The 20,725-nt window shown below is 39.2% G+C and overlaps 1 protein-coding gene across 3 annotated transcripts; it reads left to right on the plus strand.

Annotated features, from left to right (window-relative positions):
• The first annotated feature begins 1,251 nt into the window (after nucleotides 1–1,251).
• Nucleotides 1,252–20,693, plus strand: lhx6a (LIM homeobox 6a). 3 transcript variants are annotated; one of them, XM_064307123.1, is made up of 9 exons: nucleotides 1,252–1,802; nucleotides 2,637–2,708; nucleotides 3,406–3,588; nucleotides 6,641–6,762; nucleotides 14,254–14,474; nucleotides 14,772–14,872; nucleotides 15,008–15,103; nucleotides 15,213–15,387; nucleotides 16,962–20,693. In XM_064307123.1, exons 1-9 carry the CDS (start codon nucleotides 1,626–1,628, stop codon nucleotides 17,039–17,041), a joined length of 1,227 nt encoding a protein of 408 aa, XP_064163193.1. In that variant the 5' UTR covers nucleotides 1,252–1,625; the 3' UTR covers nucleotides 17,042–20,693. The 3 variants fall into 3 exon arrangements, with proteins under 3 accessions (XP_064163193.1, XP_064163196.1, XP_064163195.1); XM_064307126.1 differs by having other exon boundaries at nucleotides 15,233–15,387; XM_064307125.1 differs by having other exon boundaries at nucleotides 14,257–14,474.
• Nucleotides 20,694–20,725: the final 32 nt, after the last annotated feature.

Consider the following 20,725-nt stretch of genomic DNA (forward strand, 5'->3'; position numbering starts at 1 on the left):
TATACGCTGAAATGACATCGAATTTGATTATTATTATTATTATTATTATTATTATTATTATATAAGCACGCAGGTATGTATGTTTGTCCTCTGTTAAGATTTGTGAATGTGTGCGCGCGATCAGATGAGGAATATTTGCTTATCCACGCGCGCGCGCACACACATATATTCGCGCGCGACTGTTAGATAGAAAATACATAGGCTATCTTTCACTTCGGTTTTTTAGAGACTGTATAATGTTCTTCCTCAAAAGCTTGTGCATTGTTGAAACTAAAGACGATGTATTTCCTTATTTCGACCTTCGAGGATTTGACCTGCACAATATAGCATGCCTATTGCAACAGAGTGACTATGTTCAGATCGCATTGTCTTTATTGATAATAGCATTGGTAAGATTGCATTTTATGGTAGACATTGCAGAACCGCATCCATCAAAACTTATCTCTCATACCAAGAGAATTTGTTGTTATTTTGAATATCAGTAATATTTTGTTCGATCTGGTATTTTCCCTTGTCAATTGGACTATGTATGGGAACTTTTCAAAATGACATTTATTTTGTATAGCCTAGATGTATTACAAGGCCAATGTCACATAAACGTCTTAGGTAAACGGTCTTCAATACTATAGTTTTCTATGAGGAAATCTCAGCAGTGAAGAAGAGACGCTTTAGATAAACAATTTGTACGCCAATAAATCATAAATGTGTCAAGCACCTGTGATTTGTATTTTAATAGTCTATGCAACACATACCAGTACTTCAGTAAAGATTGCATTTTTCTGTCTGAAAATTAACTTCTAGAGAATTTGACCTTTTCAATGTCATGATTGCCGATACCATACACATGCTTGATAGAATAGCCTATCAATAGTGAAGATCATGCTGCGCATAAAATGGATTTTAAAATTAAATGTATTACCTTTACCTAATTAGAAGCAGATGAACAAATTGATACTCAGACTTAAAATAAGGTCATCAGTTGAATGTTTAATTTAAATAATTTTGATGTTTAAATAATCACGCGCAAGAGAGCAGCTTCTAGGTTTTAATTAGCCTGCCAGAAAAGCAGCAGTTGTGTTGTGGTTTAAAATATTCAAGTAACAGTAATTACAAGTATACAAATATTCAAGTTTCTCTGTTGTATTTATAGGTTCGTAGTATAAACCATACCCTCTTACACCTATGACAGGACTTACCCTCCCCCATCCGTCGAGGGGCGCGCGCTAAACTTTCACTTCAGAAGCACAGACGTTGGGTGCCCTGCACTGACGGTCTCGCGCTCTCCAGGAGATTGAGAGCAGACCTGCCAGCCCCTCAACTCCACTGACTTCCTGCAGTCAGCAATTCCATCCCAAAAGGGAAAAAAAGTGGAAGGAAGAATTTTACAAACTGTTCTAAATAAGGCGCTCTGAACAACAACCCCCATTTGGCCGCCTGCTACCCAACCCACTCGAACCTCGGCGATTGCGCTTAGCCTTCCCTTGTTAAAGAAAGTGTGTCTGCAAGTTACCACTGCATATTCTGGAGACGAAAATGTGGTCTGCATTCTAATCAAGTTTAAAAGATATCCAGATGCACGAGAAGATCCATAACACAGAGGATACAACTGTCGCTTATCGTTCTGCATGAACGTTAAATTAGTGTGGCACTATACAGAACCTGAAGACAGCTGGGCTACTAACTTCGGTCTTTCCTGGACTGTTGCATTTTCGAGGTCTTTTTTCATGTATTGGAAAAATGAAGTTTTGGCCCCTCTACCTGAGGGAAATAAATTTCTATCCGAAGGAATTCCAGTGAAACAGGTAATGTTGTTGCCAAACTCCTGATTTAATTCTGTACAAATCGCCGTACATATCATGTTTTTGCTTCTTTAAAGATTTTTCGAAAGGTGAAGTAGGCTATGTAACAAATATTTGACCAATGCGTACCGTTAACTACCAGTCGTGAAAATAAACACGTAGTTAAGTCAGAGAAAACACATTTGCGTCATTTTTCTCAAGAATTCTACATGAAAATAAATAACATCAACTTATGAAATACATATAAAAGCACTGTTACGTCGCTTATAAGTCCTCATGAATACTGTCTTAATCGCCAAGAACGTGTTGCGTTTTATCTTTAAGTGATGCATTAAGAATCGCTCTCGTTCGTGTGCACTGATCAGCTGCGAGCTCTGGAAATTGTGCTTTTTATGAATAGTGTGATTTGCAGTCCAGCCTCTTCAAATGGCAATTCTGCTTGGAAAAATTCGATTTTAATTACTGCCATTAAAAATCAAATTTGCAATTCTTTGGGTGGCCCGATGCCTTTTCTGATTGACAGTTGAAATTGACACTTCGGGTCCCTCTTATCCTGAGCATTTCAAGCTATTTCTAATTGCAGGTAGTTTATTTTTTTCAGTGCCCTGGATTGCATGGGATAGACGATTACTTTAAGAGGCACGGGTTAAGTGCAGGGAAAAATCAATCCAAATTGAAATCGCTTCATTAAAAAGAGCTTTTGTTGTGAGGTTTTAAATACACAGTGGAAATACTTATTTATTGTTTTGGACAGTTTATATAGGCTGCTGTGCAACGGGGAGGTTTAGTGCAACAGAACTCCGTCAGTTGACTTTGCTGGTATTAAATCTGTTGTAGGTAATTTCTGCAGGAACACAGAGTACACCAGGAGCTTCGCTCTGTTTGGAAGCCAAACACGCGCAGATAATGGTGAGTACATTTTTAAGCGAATCACAGAAGAGCCAGGCCAAGCAACTCTGAGACAAATCCGCTAAAATAAACCATACCATAAATGTATATATGTATGTTGTGTTACGCATTTTTATTTACCATTGTAATTTTCCTTTTAGATTCATTTTTGCATTTATCCCTTCCTTACTTAGATTTTTTTCTTTTTTACTTATTACTAATTACTAAAAACACACTAAAATGCTTAATCTGTGTTTTTATTGTTGTAAATTGGCTCATATTGTTAAAATTTGAATTGCAATTAAATTAAATCAGGCTAATGCTAAATAAAGCCTCAGAATATTCCCTTATGGTTTAAAACGCGCTTCTCAATATTGCTACTTATTTCTTTTCACAAGTCTAATCTACTGTGAAGATTACCATAAGTAATCGGTAAATAGCCCTGGTTAGGCAATTGCATTTGATTTTGATTTGCGCAGTTTTAAAGCGTTTTCAAGCCATGCAAATCCTGTGTTCCCAGTTTGCATCGTTAAACCTAAGGACATCTGCGACCTCAAAGCTTGAAGTTTACTGTATGCAGGGGAAATGGCTTCAAACAAGTTGATATGTTGATGAAAAACGTATCTGGATGAAATAACATCATATTTAAAATGGTTTGGTGCGTAGCTGCCTTAAGTGTTTCTTAATTCTTGCCATTTACAAACCTTCCACAATACAGTCTCACTCCGATGGAGAATCTCACAGGTCGAATATGGAAAAGGACGATGCACGCTCTTCCCCGAGTCCTCCGTCAACTCCGTCTGTATGCTCTCCTACATCATCCTCGTCCTCTGTGCCGTCCACTGGGAAGAACGTGTGCGCAAGTTGCGGATTGGAGATTCTGGATAGATACCTTCTCAAGGTATGAGTGAGTGCATCGCACAAAGACCGTAGAAAATGCGTGACTGACTTGACAATGACAGTGAATTTTTAATCTCCGTTCTGGGGAATAAAACATCTCGTACTCAACGTGAACTAATGATATGCTTTAGACTAGACAGTCTGAGACCATAACATTAAATAATAATATAGGCCTAATTACATAATCAAATTAAATCGTAAAAAACAAACAGATATACATGCGGGCTCGCGCGTAAATAAAATGCATAGGTTACCATTTCATTGCATGTCATGAAGTCAATCATTTGCAACCACCCTTTGAGAATAAATATATTTACTTGTAAGCCTACACTATTATAGTTATGATGTTAGCAGTAACAACTCTGTATGCATAATTTAAAATGGGTGTAAATCAAAATTCATACAGGGATGATCCATATTGTATGTTTAAGTCACATAGGCTATTTTCTAAAATTTCTGTCCGCGAGTTCTTCTCCCATTGAGCTCTGTTAAATAAGAGTGAAATATTAACAGATTAAACAAAACAAAAATAAAATGACTATTCGTGAAGCAAATAGGCCTACGGTATAATATTTCGAATAATTTATTTTTAAGCATGTAGTGTACGTCGAATAAGGGTGAAGAGAGAATTACGATTGATGGCAGAATAAACTGTTTTTAAATCATTCTCACACTGGACACAGACTGTCGTTTCGGATACTCGCGTTTTCATGTAAACACAACAGGGTGTGTACTGGAGGATGTAGGTCTCAAGTATTGCACGGAAGCTTTACGGAAAGGCTTTTTCCTTAGGGGTTCCATCAGGACCTGAATGTGAGTAAAGGACGAAAACTGTTTGAAGGGTGACGGTCGTCTGAATGTTGCATGGCATGTTCTAGCGTACATTTATTTTTGACATTGGACATATGACGACACATTACATATGACGACACTGTAATGTGAATCTGTAGTGTGAACTAAAAAGTTGTTTTCTTATTATGTATGGGAGACTTCCTTGGAAGACGAAAAACACAAAAACACCACTGCGAATGTTACAGGAATAGCATTCTGCCACTGTATCAGATGTTCAGTTTCAGTAGTGTATATGGCTTTGGGAATCGGCGTTATAGCTATGATTCCCAGGTGAAGCACAGCCACTGCACCCTCCAGCAAAGTAATCGGCCTAATCTGACTTTCTTCAGAAATTCAGCTGTATGAACTGATAGCATTTTAAGACTGTAGAGTGTGCAGTTGCCTCCGTATAACAGCGTCTGCTAAATGCCTCAGATATAAAGGGTACTATCATCTTTTTCAAAATTAGAATTTGAATCAGCAACTCACTGGCTTTGAAATATCTGAAAATCACATCTACGCGGATTCGTTGTTTTGAGATGACATGGTTGCCATTGGCTGATGAACATGAAGGGGGTTATATCTAATTCGATATCCTGTTGATTGAGAATAGTGTTTAGATATCTAATCACGATATTACTCGATTCTGTAGTCAATTACACCTGTGATACAATTAATTCCTGAATGATCGGAAGCCTTCTGTCTGTTATCTTAATTATTTAAGGTGAGACGTCCTCACCGTGAAAATTCAGCAGTGTGACTTCCTAATACTAGATTAAATTAGACTTACCAAGGCAAATTAAGCACTTTTAAGGAATTCTGCAGGCAGATTCCGAAGTACAAAATACATCTGGCAATGCAACATGTAGACATGCAATACATGAAATGCGAAAAGATTTTAATCCTATTCGAAGTTCAAATGAACAGATAGTTCCTACATCAGAGAAAGTGAGGTAATGGCGTATTTAAACTACTAACCAGAGATTTAACACTTTTTGCAAGGTTATAGTTTTGAATTCATTTGAATGAAAAATGATTCTCCTCATTTTATCTTTACGCGAACGTCACGTGGTCAAAATAAACGTCGAATCCTGGCACGCCTGTGTGCCTATGTATTTAGTAGGCCTTGTGGCGTGCTTTCTGTTAGTATGTGTCCCAGCTCTGGTTTCTCAAGAAAATAAAAATTTAAATATGAATAACAGAACTGGTAAAGCGAAAGATTAATGAAAATGAATACAATAATTAGTAATATTACAACAACCTCAAGCTCTTCAACTATAGATACGCACTACTACCTCAGCAGCAGCAGCAGCAGCAGCAGCAGCAACGACAACAACAACAACAACAATAATACTAATAATCATCATCATCACCATCATTATTATTATTATTATTATTATGATTATTAGTATTATTATTGTTGTTGTTGTTGTTATCCGTACAAATGACATAAAAACGAATTTTTATATTTATTTCGGAATATTTAATTGTTGTTCTTAATATATAAGCTTTTTTAAATCAGTGATTACTGTCTGAGTTTTCGGAATATTTTGTGAATAATTAGATTTTCTAAAAGGCGTACATCTATTCACCTTTGCATGTCTTTGTGAATTCTTTCTCTGAGAAGAAAAAAAAAACTGAATTTAAATCTCAAAGCGGTTGGCCTCACCGTCGTGTAAAAAATTGAAGGCACTCGATCTATTCGTACTATGTACTAATTTACGTTTACTTCAAGCGTTAATATTTCGGACAATGTTCAAAAGTTTGAACAGTATTTGTAGATTATAATATAATATTGCACTGCATTAAATGTCACAAAACAATACAGGACAAAAACACTTGCGCCGTGATAAAATCCTAGGCTAATTCTCCATAACCTCTCATCATTTTTCAACTTATATTAAATAACAGGTTTGGGAAAACATTACGACAAGACTGTACTGTACTGTACTGTACCCTGACGAATAAGTCTCAATCACAAAAATAGTGCTTTTGCAGTAATATACCTTTTTTTCGAATGAAAAAAGCTGAGGGGTAGATAAAGTATAATGAAAAACGATAGATAATATTGTACAGTTTTTGCGTAATATCAAATGGCAAAAACGCGTTGATGATTATGATTATTATGATGATTATTATTATTGTTGTTGTTGTTGTGTCTACCTTTGAATCCTACCCTGAAGTAGGCCGGTTTGATAGTCTTTCTCCTCATATCTTCTCAGGTAAACAACTTAATCTGGCACGTGAGGTGTCTGGAGTGTTCAGTGTGCAGGACGTCGTTGCGTCAACACAGCAGCTGCTACATCAAAAACAAAGAGATCTTCTGTAAAATGGACTATTTCAGGTAGGGTAAGTTTTGCACTTTGTTTTAAAAATATCAAAAAGACGGTTGCCAGATCCAACATCCAAACCATTTTCTTACTGAATGGTGTCCTCACGTAAAATGCGGTCTGTCTAGCTGGGATTTTCAGAAAGAATTTCAAAACATAGCTGTGTTCCATGGAACATTATCCTACTGTAAATACATGTTTCCTTTTATGATACTCTTTTGGCTTCTTCCACTCAGAATTCTTATCTTCACACTGATAATTAAAATAAAACAATATCTTAAAACATAGGATACGCAGAACAGGTCTTTTGAAAACAGTCCAGGCGAATCAAAAACACGAAACCTCAATCCAGTAGCAGCAGGCTGGTATTGTCAGAACCTGAATCTGCAGGTATTGTCAGAACCTGAATCTGCAACAGAATATACGTCATATTTAAAGATACCGATTTGTTTTGGTGTGTAGCTACTTTAATGTAGATTTAAAGATTTAAAGATACCGATCTAAAGGTGCCAATTTGTTTTCATTCGTGGTTTCACGAAAATATAACATTTATCATCCGTTTAGATTATTGGCGGATATTTTCAACGTTTAACACCATTCAACGTTTAATAAACTATGTGTGACACATATGTGTATAATACATGGTTTAGAATGGTGCTGGTGATGGTGGTGACGAGTAGGTTTATGATAATAAGGAGTATGATGGTGCTGAATTCAATGACCATTACAATAGTTTCAATACATTAAGACATAGTAGCATATGATTGCATATGTTCAATTAACTGTTGTAATGTCGCAATAGTCGCTCTGGCTAAAAAAATCATATACTAAATGATTAACATGTGAAATGTAAGCACAATTTGTCATAGATAAAAAGAGAATGTTTATATTGTATAGTAATATTGTGATGATATCATTTATAAATATTTATTTTTATAGTATTTTCTTATACTTTGCGCATTATAAATTATTTTCTTACTCTGCCCTGTAATGTATAGGTCTATGTATTTGTTTGCCTAAAACATAGTAAAAAAAAAAAAAAAAAGTAATTATTTAGAGTGAGCCTCACTGAATAGCACACAGAGAAAAAAATATTGGAAGCGCACAGCTGTTTCTCTTTTAGTTGTAAAAGGCCGGAATTCAATCGAAACTTTTACTTTCCCCCTAATTGAAGATTACAAACTAACCGCCACGGGCGGATTTTTACTTTTTTGATGGCTCTTGGTTCTACAGAAGCTGCTCTTGGTTTTGTCATTTTTGTTTAGCAGGATGGTCTTGGTTTGGTTTTGATTCCGTCCATTTTTAAGGATACTGAAGTCATTTTGACATCCTTTGTTGATTAGTCTATGGATTAATTGAGCGTTAAGAAGTATTCAGGTACGTTATTTTAATCTATATCACTATTTGATACGTTTTTTAAATACCACACGAAAAGGTGGAATGCATTGCAGTCAATTCAAGGTAAACATAACGCATTAAAGTATAATTTTTGTCCTATTATTCTTTCGATTTTTGAGATAAACATAGTACGCCTAAACATCATGCATTGGAATTATATAATTGTATAGGCAATCCACTGAGGTCTCAAAGTAGATTCTCCGCAACTCTACAAGTTCGGAGAACACTCTTCACAGACTTTCAATTGAAAAACAAATTGCTCAGCCTTCCCTTTTACCCTTTGTCAATCTGAAGTGACTGGTCCTTTAAAGTTGATACTCTGCTTAGGAGCTCTGCTCTGGAGGGTTATCGTACACTTGAGACTTATAATCCAAAGTGATGCTTAACAAGATGTTTTATCAAAGCCAAATGCCTGAGCAAGTGACAGCTGAAAGTGTAAATCAGCCACATTGTGAAGCATTCTCATATTGTTGAACAGTTTGGATAAAGATGGAGCCCTCCATGTAGTTGAATTATAATTTGATTTGCACATAACTTCAAATATTAAGTTTGAACAAGTGGTGTTGCAACTGAAAACACTGTATTCTCGTCCATTTAATTAAGCTGCCACTAAACCTATCATGTTGTGCAGAACATGAAACGCTTGCTTTAATGTACAGAATCCCTCAGAATCGAGTTCAAAATGTAAATGCACTTGCTAATGCAATGAAAGTCCTGAGAATATATGTGTGGAACCAGTGTGGATAAAGGCACTGTATGCATTGTAATAGTACTGAAGCAACGGCATAAAAATGAAAACATAAACTTGATTGAAAATATAAAAATGGAAATGAACATAATATTGCTGCACAGACAACATTTTTCACCAGGCTTTGGTGAAAAATATCCGACCACTCCAATTCACCAGCCATGTTATCTCTGAGACCGATATGGATGAGAAGTCACCTTTTAATTTTATTACAAGAGTTTTTTGTTCAATGAAAGTTATAGTTGTGGTAGTCTTGTTATGGTTGTTTTAAGGGTCACCACAGTAATATTTTCTTGGTTAAAAAATATTAATTTCCTTGAATTAATTTTTTTTTTTTCAATGTCCCTACATAGTCCAGTTATTAGAATGTGGACTTTCTTCCTTAAAATACATAGACAATAGAAATATGCCTGATCTTCTATAGCACAATGCGCTGTTAAGGATCATGCATAAACCAATAAACATAATTTCAAATAGTATATTGAAGATACCTGTATAAAAATAGTCATTCAAACTTTCCATGTGTATAAATAATTCTTCCGGTTGCTGTGACCATCACATTTGGAAAAAGATGTTCTCAGCTGATACACAATCATGTATATTTGCGTGGCTCTTTTTATTTAATTTTTTATTTAATTTTTCTTTTGTTTTGTCTATTTTGACCAAGGCAAAGCTGTTATTGACTCCCTCATATATTTTATTAGACGAGACTAGAATATTTAAAAGTTCCAAGCTTGCAAAAGAGCCTAGCAGTTGGGTTCAAATGCATGGAGAGAACAGCCTGAAGCCAGTGTGGGTAATGTTTGAGAATTTATAAGAGAACACATAGGAGGCAGCCTGGCTATGAGAGTGTATCATTGAGAACGAGGAGAACTGTGCTGGATGTTGGTGCTGCGATAAAGGTGCACCAAATAATTGGTCTCTGTGGATCTGTATCTCTGTGTTGCCTCAGTAGTCTGAACTCAAAAGAAGGTGCAAGTCATAACCAGATACAAGGTGCTAGTTTGAGGATTATAATCTCCATAAATCAGAAGCAGAAATCAGCATCACTGTCAGCACAAATTGAATATGTGTTCAGTCACACTGTAGAACATTGTACATCTTGGATAGTATGCGTATTAGTGCACACATATACACAAACATATACAGTATACACGCATATACACACAAACAAATGTGTACACGTACACACACACACACACACACTGCCAAGACAAAAACACACACTTGCAAACAACTGACGTTTTGACTCATGTGAGCTTGGTTTTACTGCAAGCAGGTCAACCATTTTAAATGTATTTCCACTGTGTAAAGTTGTTTGTTCTCATGTTATGAGTGATGTGGGATACATTTAACATTAATACTGCATATATGGTTAAGGAAGGTTTAAGTTGTGCAGGACATGGTGTGTTGGTGACTATGAATGTTACAATGTGTGGTTTTTGTCGGCGTACACGCAGCTGGGGGGATATAGCTGCACTGTAGAATAGGTACAGTGTATTACAGCCCTAGTGCTTACGGTCAGCCATAGCAATCTGTGGTTTTACTGGAGTCAGAACATGGACAAGTTTAGTATAACTCCTGAAGGAGAGGCACAGGCTGAAACATGTTTTTCTGCATGCTGCCCAAACCAGTAAAGGTAAATAAGAATAATAAAAAGTATGAATAGTGTTGCTAATTGCGAGTGCTTGCTTTAAGCGTGCCGACCAGATCGAAACTGCTCTTTACTTCGGCTCAAAAGGATATCTTTTGAAAGATGCTGTCTGATTTGTACCAGTCTCTCACCTGCCTATACTGACTGCCCTCCTAATGACAGAATCACAGGAAATAAAAAACGGTTCAGCATGTGCAGGGGATGCAGGGCATGGAGTAGGCACTGTACTGCATACTCTCCGGTTATATGACTATAAACCACTGTACTGCATACTCTCCAGTTATATGACTATAAACCACCGTACTGCATACTCTCCAGTTATATGGCGATAAACCACTGTACTGCATACTCTCCGGTTATATGACTATAAACCACTGTACTGCATACTCTCCAGTTATATGGCTATAAACCGCTGTACCGCATACTCTCCGGTTATATGATTACAAACCACTGTACCGCATACTCTCCAGTTATATGGCTATAAACTACTGTACCGCATACTCTCCAGTTATATGACTATAAACCACTGTACCGCATACTCTCCAGTTATATGACTATAAACCACTGTACCGCATACTCTCCAGTTATATGGCTATAAACTACTGTACCGCATACTCTCCAGTTATATGGCTATAAACCACTGTACCGCATACTCTCCAGTTATATGGCTATAAACTACTGTACCGCATACTCTCCGGTTATATGACTATAAAAAAATCCACCCCATACTCTCCGGTTATATGGCTGTACGGTATGGCTCACGTGGGAAGTGGCTAAAACAGCATATCGCGGGTACCTGCTGACACAGAGATGGAGACGCATGCTGCTGCGCGTATTTCATGGGCAGCATAATGGAGCCACTTGATTGTCGTATCCTGCCATGGAGTACCGAAGCTCGCCAGGTGTACGTGTACGTTGTGCAGGTTTCTAGTCACAGATTTCTATGAGGCTCTCCAGGGTGGATGTGAGTTTCACAATGTCAAGTACCAGAAATGAGGTCATAGACTACCACAGCCTGGGATTTGTGATATATCTAATCACAGGCGCAAAACCCCATGGCTGAAAATTCTTAGACAAGATAGAATAAAATTACCTGCTCTTTATAACCTCATATAGGTATTGAGGAGGCTTAAGTCTCTGGTGTCGTTTTCATTATGCGTATGTACACATATTGTGTGAATTCCATATGCATTGTTTTGGATGAATGCACTATTTCTGTTCTGTTAACATCAGTCAGGGAAGCTGCAGGGTCACCGTGAAAGAGCAATTCAACTGCTCACTCAGTCGTCAGGAACGGCAGCACCGATACATTGCTTTCTGTAATTTATGGAAGCAGTTAACCTTGGTGGTACTGTCATGTACACTGTATTCAGAGAGAGCGATAAAATAAAGTGTTTTCAAGAGTGCTTAGACCGTGGTCATTGGAAAATAGACTCTTGCAGCACTGCTTTCCCCATGCAGCTTCACTGTTAATGCAAAAGGGAGAAAATATATGATTCTATTTTAGAAATTGTATATTTACATTTTACAAATTTTTCAACAACCGACAGTGTAATCTGTAAGGTTTATAATATAACAATATAATATTCTCATATTCTATTTAATTATAGCATGTGTAGCATAGCATGTGTGAATATTAAAGTAGTAATTATGCCCATGGTGAATGTGTTAACAGAACATACAAGTGATGAAACAGTGTTTTCTGGAGATGGTGGGGATTTTACACAAGATTAAATAATTCCCTGAGGATATCAGAATGAATCCACAAAACATGCACCCCCTCAAGTCATTATTTTCTACTGAAAGCAAATTGCGGTGGAACTGGAGAATCACTGAAGGCAGGCTCTTTTTTAGTAGGATACCCCACCCACAAAGTCAGTTACTGATGGGTGGATAGAAATGAATCCAGAATAAATATCAGGTTTTAGTGCAGAAGTGCTATCAGACACGCTACTTAATGCCTTCCTCTGTACAACATCCAGCAGCACTGGTTTTGAACCAGGCCGCTGAAAGTCCTTACTTAGTCACTTAAGTCTCAGTTTTGACTGATGTTGTGTGTGTACTATTAGTAATCTGAACTGAGAATCTTAAACGCGATTTCGGAGAGGCCTATGTGGGCTCGGCCTTCAACCAAACGCATGTCAGCGCAGCAGTGCGTGTTGCTGTGTGTCGTACCGGTCCGAAGTGAGAGCAGACAGGGGGGAATGCACAAGGGCAGAAGCAGCCCTCAGGTGAAAGGGTGGACATGCAGATAGAATCAGTGGACAGAAATGTGTTTGGAAATCACAGACAGGGGCCGCAGTCTGTCTGGGTTTGTGGGGAGACGGACATGAACGACGAGGTTCCTACGCGTGCAGTGACTCTGACATGGGCTCCTCTTCTCTGCTTCACTGCAGCTTAGACCTCGGGGCCCATGCTCACATGGGATACTGCCAAATCAGTCTTCCCTCTCTGATTGCCCCATCCCCCCATGCACCCCCTTCCCCCCTTTGGGATAGTGTTTATATTACACTGTTTATAGAAGCTCTTTCTGTGCAAAGGAGATGGGGGTGGAGGGTAGAGCTATAGTAGCAGAGATTCTATTCACCTCCCTCTAACTCTTGCCAGTGGATTATGGGTAGCCTTCCACTCAGTCCATACTGGCCTTCAGACCTGGGCTGGGCCACTCCTGTTCTGCCACCTATCCCTAATCACAGCCCGAACTGGGCATATAGGAAGTATTCAGCTCATAAATATGTTACACCACTGGAAACATATGTGTTAGCTTGTCACTTGTACTTCTCAGTGGAGAGGTTTCATTAATCTGAAATGAAAATGCCACAAAATGTAAAATTAATCAAATATTCAGGACCTCAGCGGTAAAAAAAAAAAAAAAGTGAATGTCAACGTCAAAAGGAAAGTTTTTCTTGGCATAAACTTCTCAGGAACTCCACGCCAAGAATTTCCGCAGAAGTGTCTCGTTTCATAACGTAATAATTCTTCCTCCTTTCAACTTGTGAATTCGGTATGCACATGAATATTCATGGGAATGGTCATTAAGTGCTTTTCAGTGAGAGGTCACATGAAAGGAAATGTCCTTGCAGGTGGTTTGTGTTTAAAACGTGACTTCATCGCGGCTGTCAGCTGCAGCTGGGCTCAGGTGATGTGCTCGAGATTGCTCTCAGTCTTCCATTGCCTCCACGAAAGTCCACTGCTTCAACAAGGGACTGTCTGTCAGACGTTCGCACGTCAGTCAGGAAATTGCAGGTGTTGGTTTGTTTGCATTTAAAGCTCCGCTGGCAGAAGGAGACATTCCAAGGTTATCTTACGTGAATTGCTTCAGTGCTGCTGCTTCCCCCAGGAGAACAGATCTGAAGAATTTCAAAACATGAAAGCGAAGTACAATTTAAAAAACATTTCACCATTAACTTGATGAAGTTCTTAAATTGATTTGAAGGAGGAATGGCAAGGGAGGAGAATAAACTAGTTTTGAAATATTATTACTGTTTTGACAATATGAATTACTGGGGGTAGCGGAACCTTTTCACCTGTTACTTGAACCCCCTCTCACTCTCTTCAGATCTAAGCATCACAGACTCAGGGTTTGGTGGTTTGGTTTCAGGGTTCCTTTCCAACAGTTCTGCTGAATGTCCTTCTCACCCAGACTGCTGAGTGATATCAGTTTGCAGCAGAGTGTTGATGTCCCAGACCCTCTCTTTCTCACAGTAGGTTTGGGACAAAGTGTGCCCGCTGCGGACGACAGATCTACGCCAGCGACTGGGTGAGGCGGGCAAGAGGCAACGCCTACCACCTGGCCTGCTTCGCCTGCTTCTCCTGCAAGAGGCAGCTCTCTACTGGCGAGGAGTTTGGCTTGGTAGAGGAGAAAGTGCTCTGCAGGATCCACTATGACACCATGGTGGAGAACCTCAAACGGGCCGCAGAGACCGGTGAGTTCACCCACAGGCAGAGCTGGCTGCTGGCATAAATGCTCTGTGCAGTCATTGAGGGCCACAACCATCCATGGGCCACACACTTAAGGTTTTAAATGGCGTTTGTTTTTAAAGATATTTTAATTGTGAACCACTATTACTAAGTTAACTCTTAGGGCCGCCAAAATCCTAGAGCTGGCTCTGCCTACAGTTCAGCTTCTGGTCTGAGGGTCATCGCGTTAGACTAACACATAAGACGGTGGCGGGTGACCAGCAGGTCATCTCTTTCTTTTCCTCCTTCCTTCCTGGTCTCAGGAAGTGGGATCACTCTGGAGGGTGCGGTTCCTTCGGAGCAGGACAGCCAGCCCAAACCAGCCAAAAGAGCGCGCACCTCCTTCACTGCCGAGCAGCTGCAGGTAAACCCGCCTTCTATAGCACAGCACAGACGTGTGGGTGTGGCACAGAGGTTATGGGGGAGGAGTCTGAACCTGGTCACCTGATGGGGAGGACGGATGGGTGGAAGTAGCTGACTGAGTCAGGGATGTGTGCAGGTGATGCAGGCGCAGTTTGCACAGGACAACAACCCCGACGCCCAGACGCTGCAGAAGCTGGCGGACATGACGGGCCTGAGCAGGCGGGTGATACAGGTGCGTGGAATCCCTAGTGCTCATTCGCACGGAGTATGTCCAGGAAGTCAATGGAAAAAGCTGGTTGTCTGGTGGTCACATACCTGCTGGTAACATTGCATTTTCATAGGTCTGGTTTCAAAACTGCAGAGCAAGACACAAAAAGCACACCCCCCAGCACAGCGGACCCCCCCAGGGCCACCCTCAGTCTCGGATGCCCCCCTCCCTGCCGGACGACCTGCATTACTCTCCCTTTGGCAGCCCTGAGAGAGCGCGCATGGTGGCGCTGCACGGATACATCGAGAGTAAGCGTCTGCCGGGCACCGCCGTGGCCCCTTCCTGTTCGTCCACGCGCTCCGTTCCTTGTCTTTAGGGGCGGATCTACGGGGTGGCCCGGGGTTGGCAGCTGCCGCCCCAAATGCCAACCCCACCTTCCCGGTCCCTAAAAAAAATAATACAAAAATTTCATTCAGCACTATGTGGCTAAAATAGGCAAGAAAATATTGCAAAAATATTGTAATGTAGACATGCCACTGCACAAGTCCTCTGTGCAGTTGCTCTCCCTCATTCCATGCGAATTCAAGCATTCAATGAATTCATTATGGATTGAATTCCATTTAGCCTGTGAATGTAAACTTAGACAGCTAGCTTATTCCTTAACTTGTTAGCTGAAACTACAAAGGTGATGAATGCACCGGTGTTCTGATGATTTAAAACACCCTGGCTCTATTGCAGCTGCACTGGAACTGGTGCGTTCATCACTGGAATGCGCTGGGGTCGAGATTCTCGTCTTTATCAGTTGTTTCAATCAGACGTTTGACAGCCCCTGTCAACAGTGTTGACGCCCAGTGCTCCTTCCCCCATCAGTGACAACAGGCGCTCATCAAAGACTCAAACCTTGCAATATACAACATATTGTACCAAAACAAAACTTTAAAGAAATAATAATGGACACACGGTAACCGTGTTTTATTTTAGTGGTGCGATTTTAGCATGCTCTATTTTTGACGACGTTCAGTTAATATAACGGACCAAATTAAGCAATTTAATTGCTGCAGCCTGTCTATGTGTTTAACTTGTGGCCTGTTCCTAGCAGCAACCGTAATTGCCTGTCAATTTTATTTAATTTTTTAAAACTTGTTACTACAGTAGCACACGTCATTGCAATCGTTTACCACTGCTGCGCAGGTGATTTAATCTTTTTTTAAACTATGATTTCTTCCACCTTTTTTTAGTTTTTCTTGATTTTCAACAACTTTGCAGTGACTGCTCCATGATTTCAGCCAGCATTTTCACCGATTAGTAATCTGTAGCACTTCCCCCCTTAGAATTCAAAGTAAAGTTACACCCATGAAATGTCCAGTGCATTGCATTATTCCTTTTCATATAGAGCCAGCCATGTTGGATGCTGTTGCTTTTTGATGTTTGTTTTATCAGTGATGAAGGGCTATATGGATGGCCCATATATATGATTCTGTATGTGACATATGACATCATATTAAAGGTAACTCTTGATATCATATTTATGGTACATCTTATAGTGATGCTTGTGTTGTGTGTGTCCTTTATTAATTCACTAATTTACATTGAGTCAAGGTGATTTTTCTTTTGGGAATTAAAAATCCACACCCACTCCTCCCCGCCAAAAGTCGCTGCAACCCCTTTGTTACTAAATTTTGTTGATCTGCCACTGCTTGTCCTCTACCGCTTTTTCACTGCTGTCATGGTATGAGAGAGTGGCTGTAAAAATCAGCTCTGTCTTCTTGCCCGGGCTGCAGGCCAGAGGTTTTCAGAGATGATGTTTGGGACAACAGTGACATAGCTGTCTGAGTGTCCCTGGTGGCATCCTGATCTGACACGTGTGTTTGTGCTCCTGCAGGTCACCCCTTCTCCGTGCTGACAGCACAGACCCTCCCCCACCAGGCTATGGCTTTGCCCCAGCTGCCCCTCAGCCGCTAGCACCACCCAGGATGTACCCTCCCCCAGTCCACCCCTACCCCTGACCCCTGGGTACCAACTTCCCTTCCCAATCCAGCCCTGACCCCAGGAAACGGAGGGCATCTCTGGCTCAGTGATGGACAGGAAAGACGTTCCCCACCTCTGGCTGGCCCCACGCACTGGGTATTCCCCACACACACCAGGGCTCTCCTCTGCACTCAAGCTTAGCAGGACAGGACCTCTTCTTCCCACATTTGGGCAGACTGGAGGAATTCACACACCACGTCTGCCTTTGGTTTCACTTTGGAAGAAATGCCACTGGTGAAATTGGGACTTGTTAAACAAGGCCAAGGAGTCTACGCATCCACGCTGATAATCACCTTTCTCTTGCTGTGCACGCTCAATCTGGGATTCTTTTCAGCATCTTGTGCTCTATCCTCCTCTGACTCTGGTGAGGAGAGAGGGGACACACCCACTGACAGTGAAGATCACCGTTTCAAGTGAGCTGTCAGTATTCTAACAAATGAAGAGAAGAAAGAATTGTGATGACACAAGGCTCAGTTTGGCTCAGCGTTGGACACAGGTAAGAAAATGCCCCTCTCTTTCTCTGGAACAAAATGCTTTTTGATGGAACTCGTTTTTGAGTGTGACAACATTGTTAGAGAAATGTTGAGTATCAGATTACATTAAATGTTGCCTTAGACATCAATGGGACAAAAATTCACCTGGAAATAAACACAGTATGGACAGAACACAGGCTTTCTTGTTTATGTATAATATAGTGCATTGCCAATGTAAGCTCACGTTCCCCCACCACAGGACACCTCTGTCCTTCGCTCACTCACAAAGCTGGAGCCATCACTGATGCTGCACATACTTATCATTAATAAGTCCCAATATTTTTTTTCTGCACTGGAAAGGAAATGTTGTTTGGTCCGATGACAGTTTGTTGAAGGTATTGAAATTTTCTATTTGTAGGCAGGTAAATGTGGGAACAGAGGGCACATTTATCATCTGTTTTCTGTTCAAATGAAATCTATTTGGCATTTTCTGTATCTATAAATAGATTCAATCTGGTGGCAAATCCAGACCTATGATTTGAAAGATCGGGACACTCTGCAATCCCTGGTACCTACAGAACAGCACTGGATTTTTAATTACTTCTGCATTTTGCTTAAAAGTTAATTTTCATATTTCAAGGTACTAGGGACCCAGTCTTTTCTACTTCCTGTCAGCTGTTTTCTTCTTGCAATCAGTTTCCATCAGAGGGAAACAAATCTAATTAGCAAGTTAAATAATTTGAGGTTCCTGTGGTAATCAAAGCAAATGACAAGTGACTGCAAAGATCACTAAAATAAAAAAATTTAAATGAAATATTTAGCATGCATATTATGAAATGGATTTGTTGGTCAAAAAATACAATAAAATCCAAAGAAAATTAACCCCAGGGTTTGTGGAGCCATGACCAGAAAAAAAGAATAGAATAGGAAGACCTAACTACAGATTGTATGAATGCATCACATGCTAATGTTGCAGAAAATTATAAATCTTGGTCTAGAAACTCATCACCTTTTGTGCTAAGATGTCTACCTTCCAGTGTATCACTTCATCACAACCAAATGAAGCCAACTTACAGATAATGTGAATAAATATTTCAATGGCAAATATTTGTCAATTTACTTTTGTTGGTTTTTCACTTATGGTACATTTCATCAACAAGGCTAAATGCAAACCTGGTCAATAACATTACACGTATCTTCTGAACTGTCTCCAAGTCAATTTGTTTATTTTATTGTTCTTAGTAGGAAGATGTCCTGTGTCTAGTCATGATATCTATGAAAATTTAAATTTTGCTCCTTTGATTTTATTCTATTGTAAAAAAAAAAAAAAAAAAAAAAAAACTGTAATGGAAAACAAGGTGTTTTACTCGCTGGACATCATAGAAAATGCTAATTAACCGCCCGTTATCATTACACAAAGCTCTTAAGTGTCTGAAATGAAATGTTGTGTATCTGTGCGTGTTTTTACATGTGTCTGTGCACGCACTTGTGCAAACAGAGTGCAATTCACACTTAACAGAATTTAAAGTAAATCAGATTTAATGTCAAGTCTCAATGCGGAGATTGCTTGTAATTGTTTAATGTTAAAATAAAACAATGACCAGACGGAGCAAGCTTGCAGTGAACAATTTACAGAAAAATGGCAGAACAGGGGCAGCAATTTCATCTCTGAGAATATTTACCTCTCATCATTTTAATTTAGCTATATATTTCAATCATGAGAATATGGTCGACAGTGTTTATATTTACAAGGTCGAAAAAGCAGCAAAAACGGGAACCACAGTAAATATGATCTAAATGCATTTACTGTGAAATTATCAGCAAAATCTCTAGCTAACAGATGTGGCCCATTATTTGATGGATGGACTCATCAGTGAAGAAAATTATTGTTTCTGAGAACTAGGAGTGAATCTTCTCAATATCATGTATTCATTAATGGGAGAACCCAACCGAAATGCAAGTTAAGCATTGATGTTTAAATGGTCAGTGTGGGCATTAGGCTGCTGCTTGCTGAGGATTGACCAATCTTTACAAACTGCAGAAGTTCTTTACATTGTTGTGATGCTTTCAAACTAGGACATTTTGAGTGCCTTATTTATTAAATTATTCAAAAACACATTCTATTTGTTTGCATCTTTGAATTAACAGCAATGGACTCCATACTAGCATGAAGCACAGAACAATTATGAAAAGTAATATATGTTTACATAAATATGAAATCACAAGGATTATCTATTTTATGTGTGAAAATATGAGTCATTTATTAAAATATATGAAGTGCTTAATTTTTATTTAAATTAAAACATTAAAGCATTACATTATGAATTTATTATGCAGTGAATTATAATTTTACAGTAACAGATACTTGTGAAAAGTGAAATATGAAATTAGCAATAATTTATATATATTTAATACTTGGCTCATATTTTAACATGTAGTCAAATGAGTCATTAAACTATTATATTTATTAATATTAAACATATGTTACTTTTGATTTGGGATGAATTTGGGAGTACAGAGATCCCATCTCAGAGAGATCTGCGCAATGACAGTGAGAAACTCCATGAACATGCTCAGTCACAAAGAGAGAGAGAGAGATACGGAAAGAGAGAGAGACTGAACTCAATATAAAATAAAGCCTTCCTTCTCACCTTGTAAAAATTGATTGAAACCCCATTGCATGTACTGTTACATGTAAGGCATTATTTTATCACATCACAATGGCTCTTGTTAATTTATGTCTTGGTGGGATTTTGAATCGGTAGTTCCCTGAAGTGTCTTTCCTGTATGCTTCATCCCCAGTGGGGAAAGTGGTACAACGACGGTGGAGTGGGGATGTATATAGATGTTTATGGCAGTCTGTGTGCCAGAGGAACCGAGTTGTGTGAAACTGTATCATTGTGTCTTGGCTGTGGAGTGGGAAATATGATCCTGTGTTTACGAGGGGAGACCAGGCCTCAACGTTCCTGTATTTATTGAGACTGAAAATAGCCTGTAAGCACTTTTTTCCACAAATGTCTGTTTTGATAAAAAAAAAAGGTAATTCCATTTATTGTGCATTATAAATGTCTTTTGTGTACTAAATGCAATAAAATTGAATTTAAAACTAACAATTTGACTACATTATTCAGAAATTTCAGAACAA

The sequence above is a fragment of the Anguilla rostrata genome, chromosome 14 (assembly GCF_018555375.3).
Source record: "Anguilla rostrata isolate EN2019 chromosome 14, ASM1855537v3, whole genome shotgun sequence".
NCBI classification, from domain to species: domain Eukaryota; kingdom Metazoa; phylum Chordata; class Actinopteri; order Anguilliformes; family Anguillidae; genus Anguilla; species Anguilla rostrata.

Excerpts from the sequence above, each read along its gene's own strand:
- lhx6a (XM_064307123.1), top strand. The coding sequence starts at position 1,626 with ATGAACGTTAAATTAGTGTGGCACTATACAGAACCTGAAGACAGCTGG. Across the intron at positions 2,709-3,405 it reads CCAAACACGCGCAGATAATG|TCTCACTCCGATGGAGAATC; the intron begins GTGAGTACATTT and ends TCCACAATACAG. Across the intron at positions 14,873-15,007 it reads TCACTGCCGAGCAGCTGCAG|GTGATGCAGGCGCAGTTTGC; the intron begins GTAAACCCGCCT and ends GGATGTGTGCAG.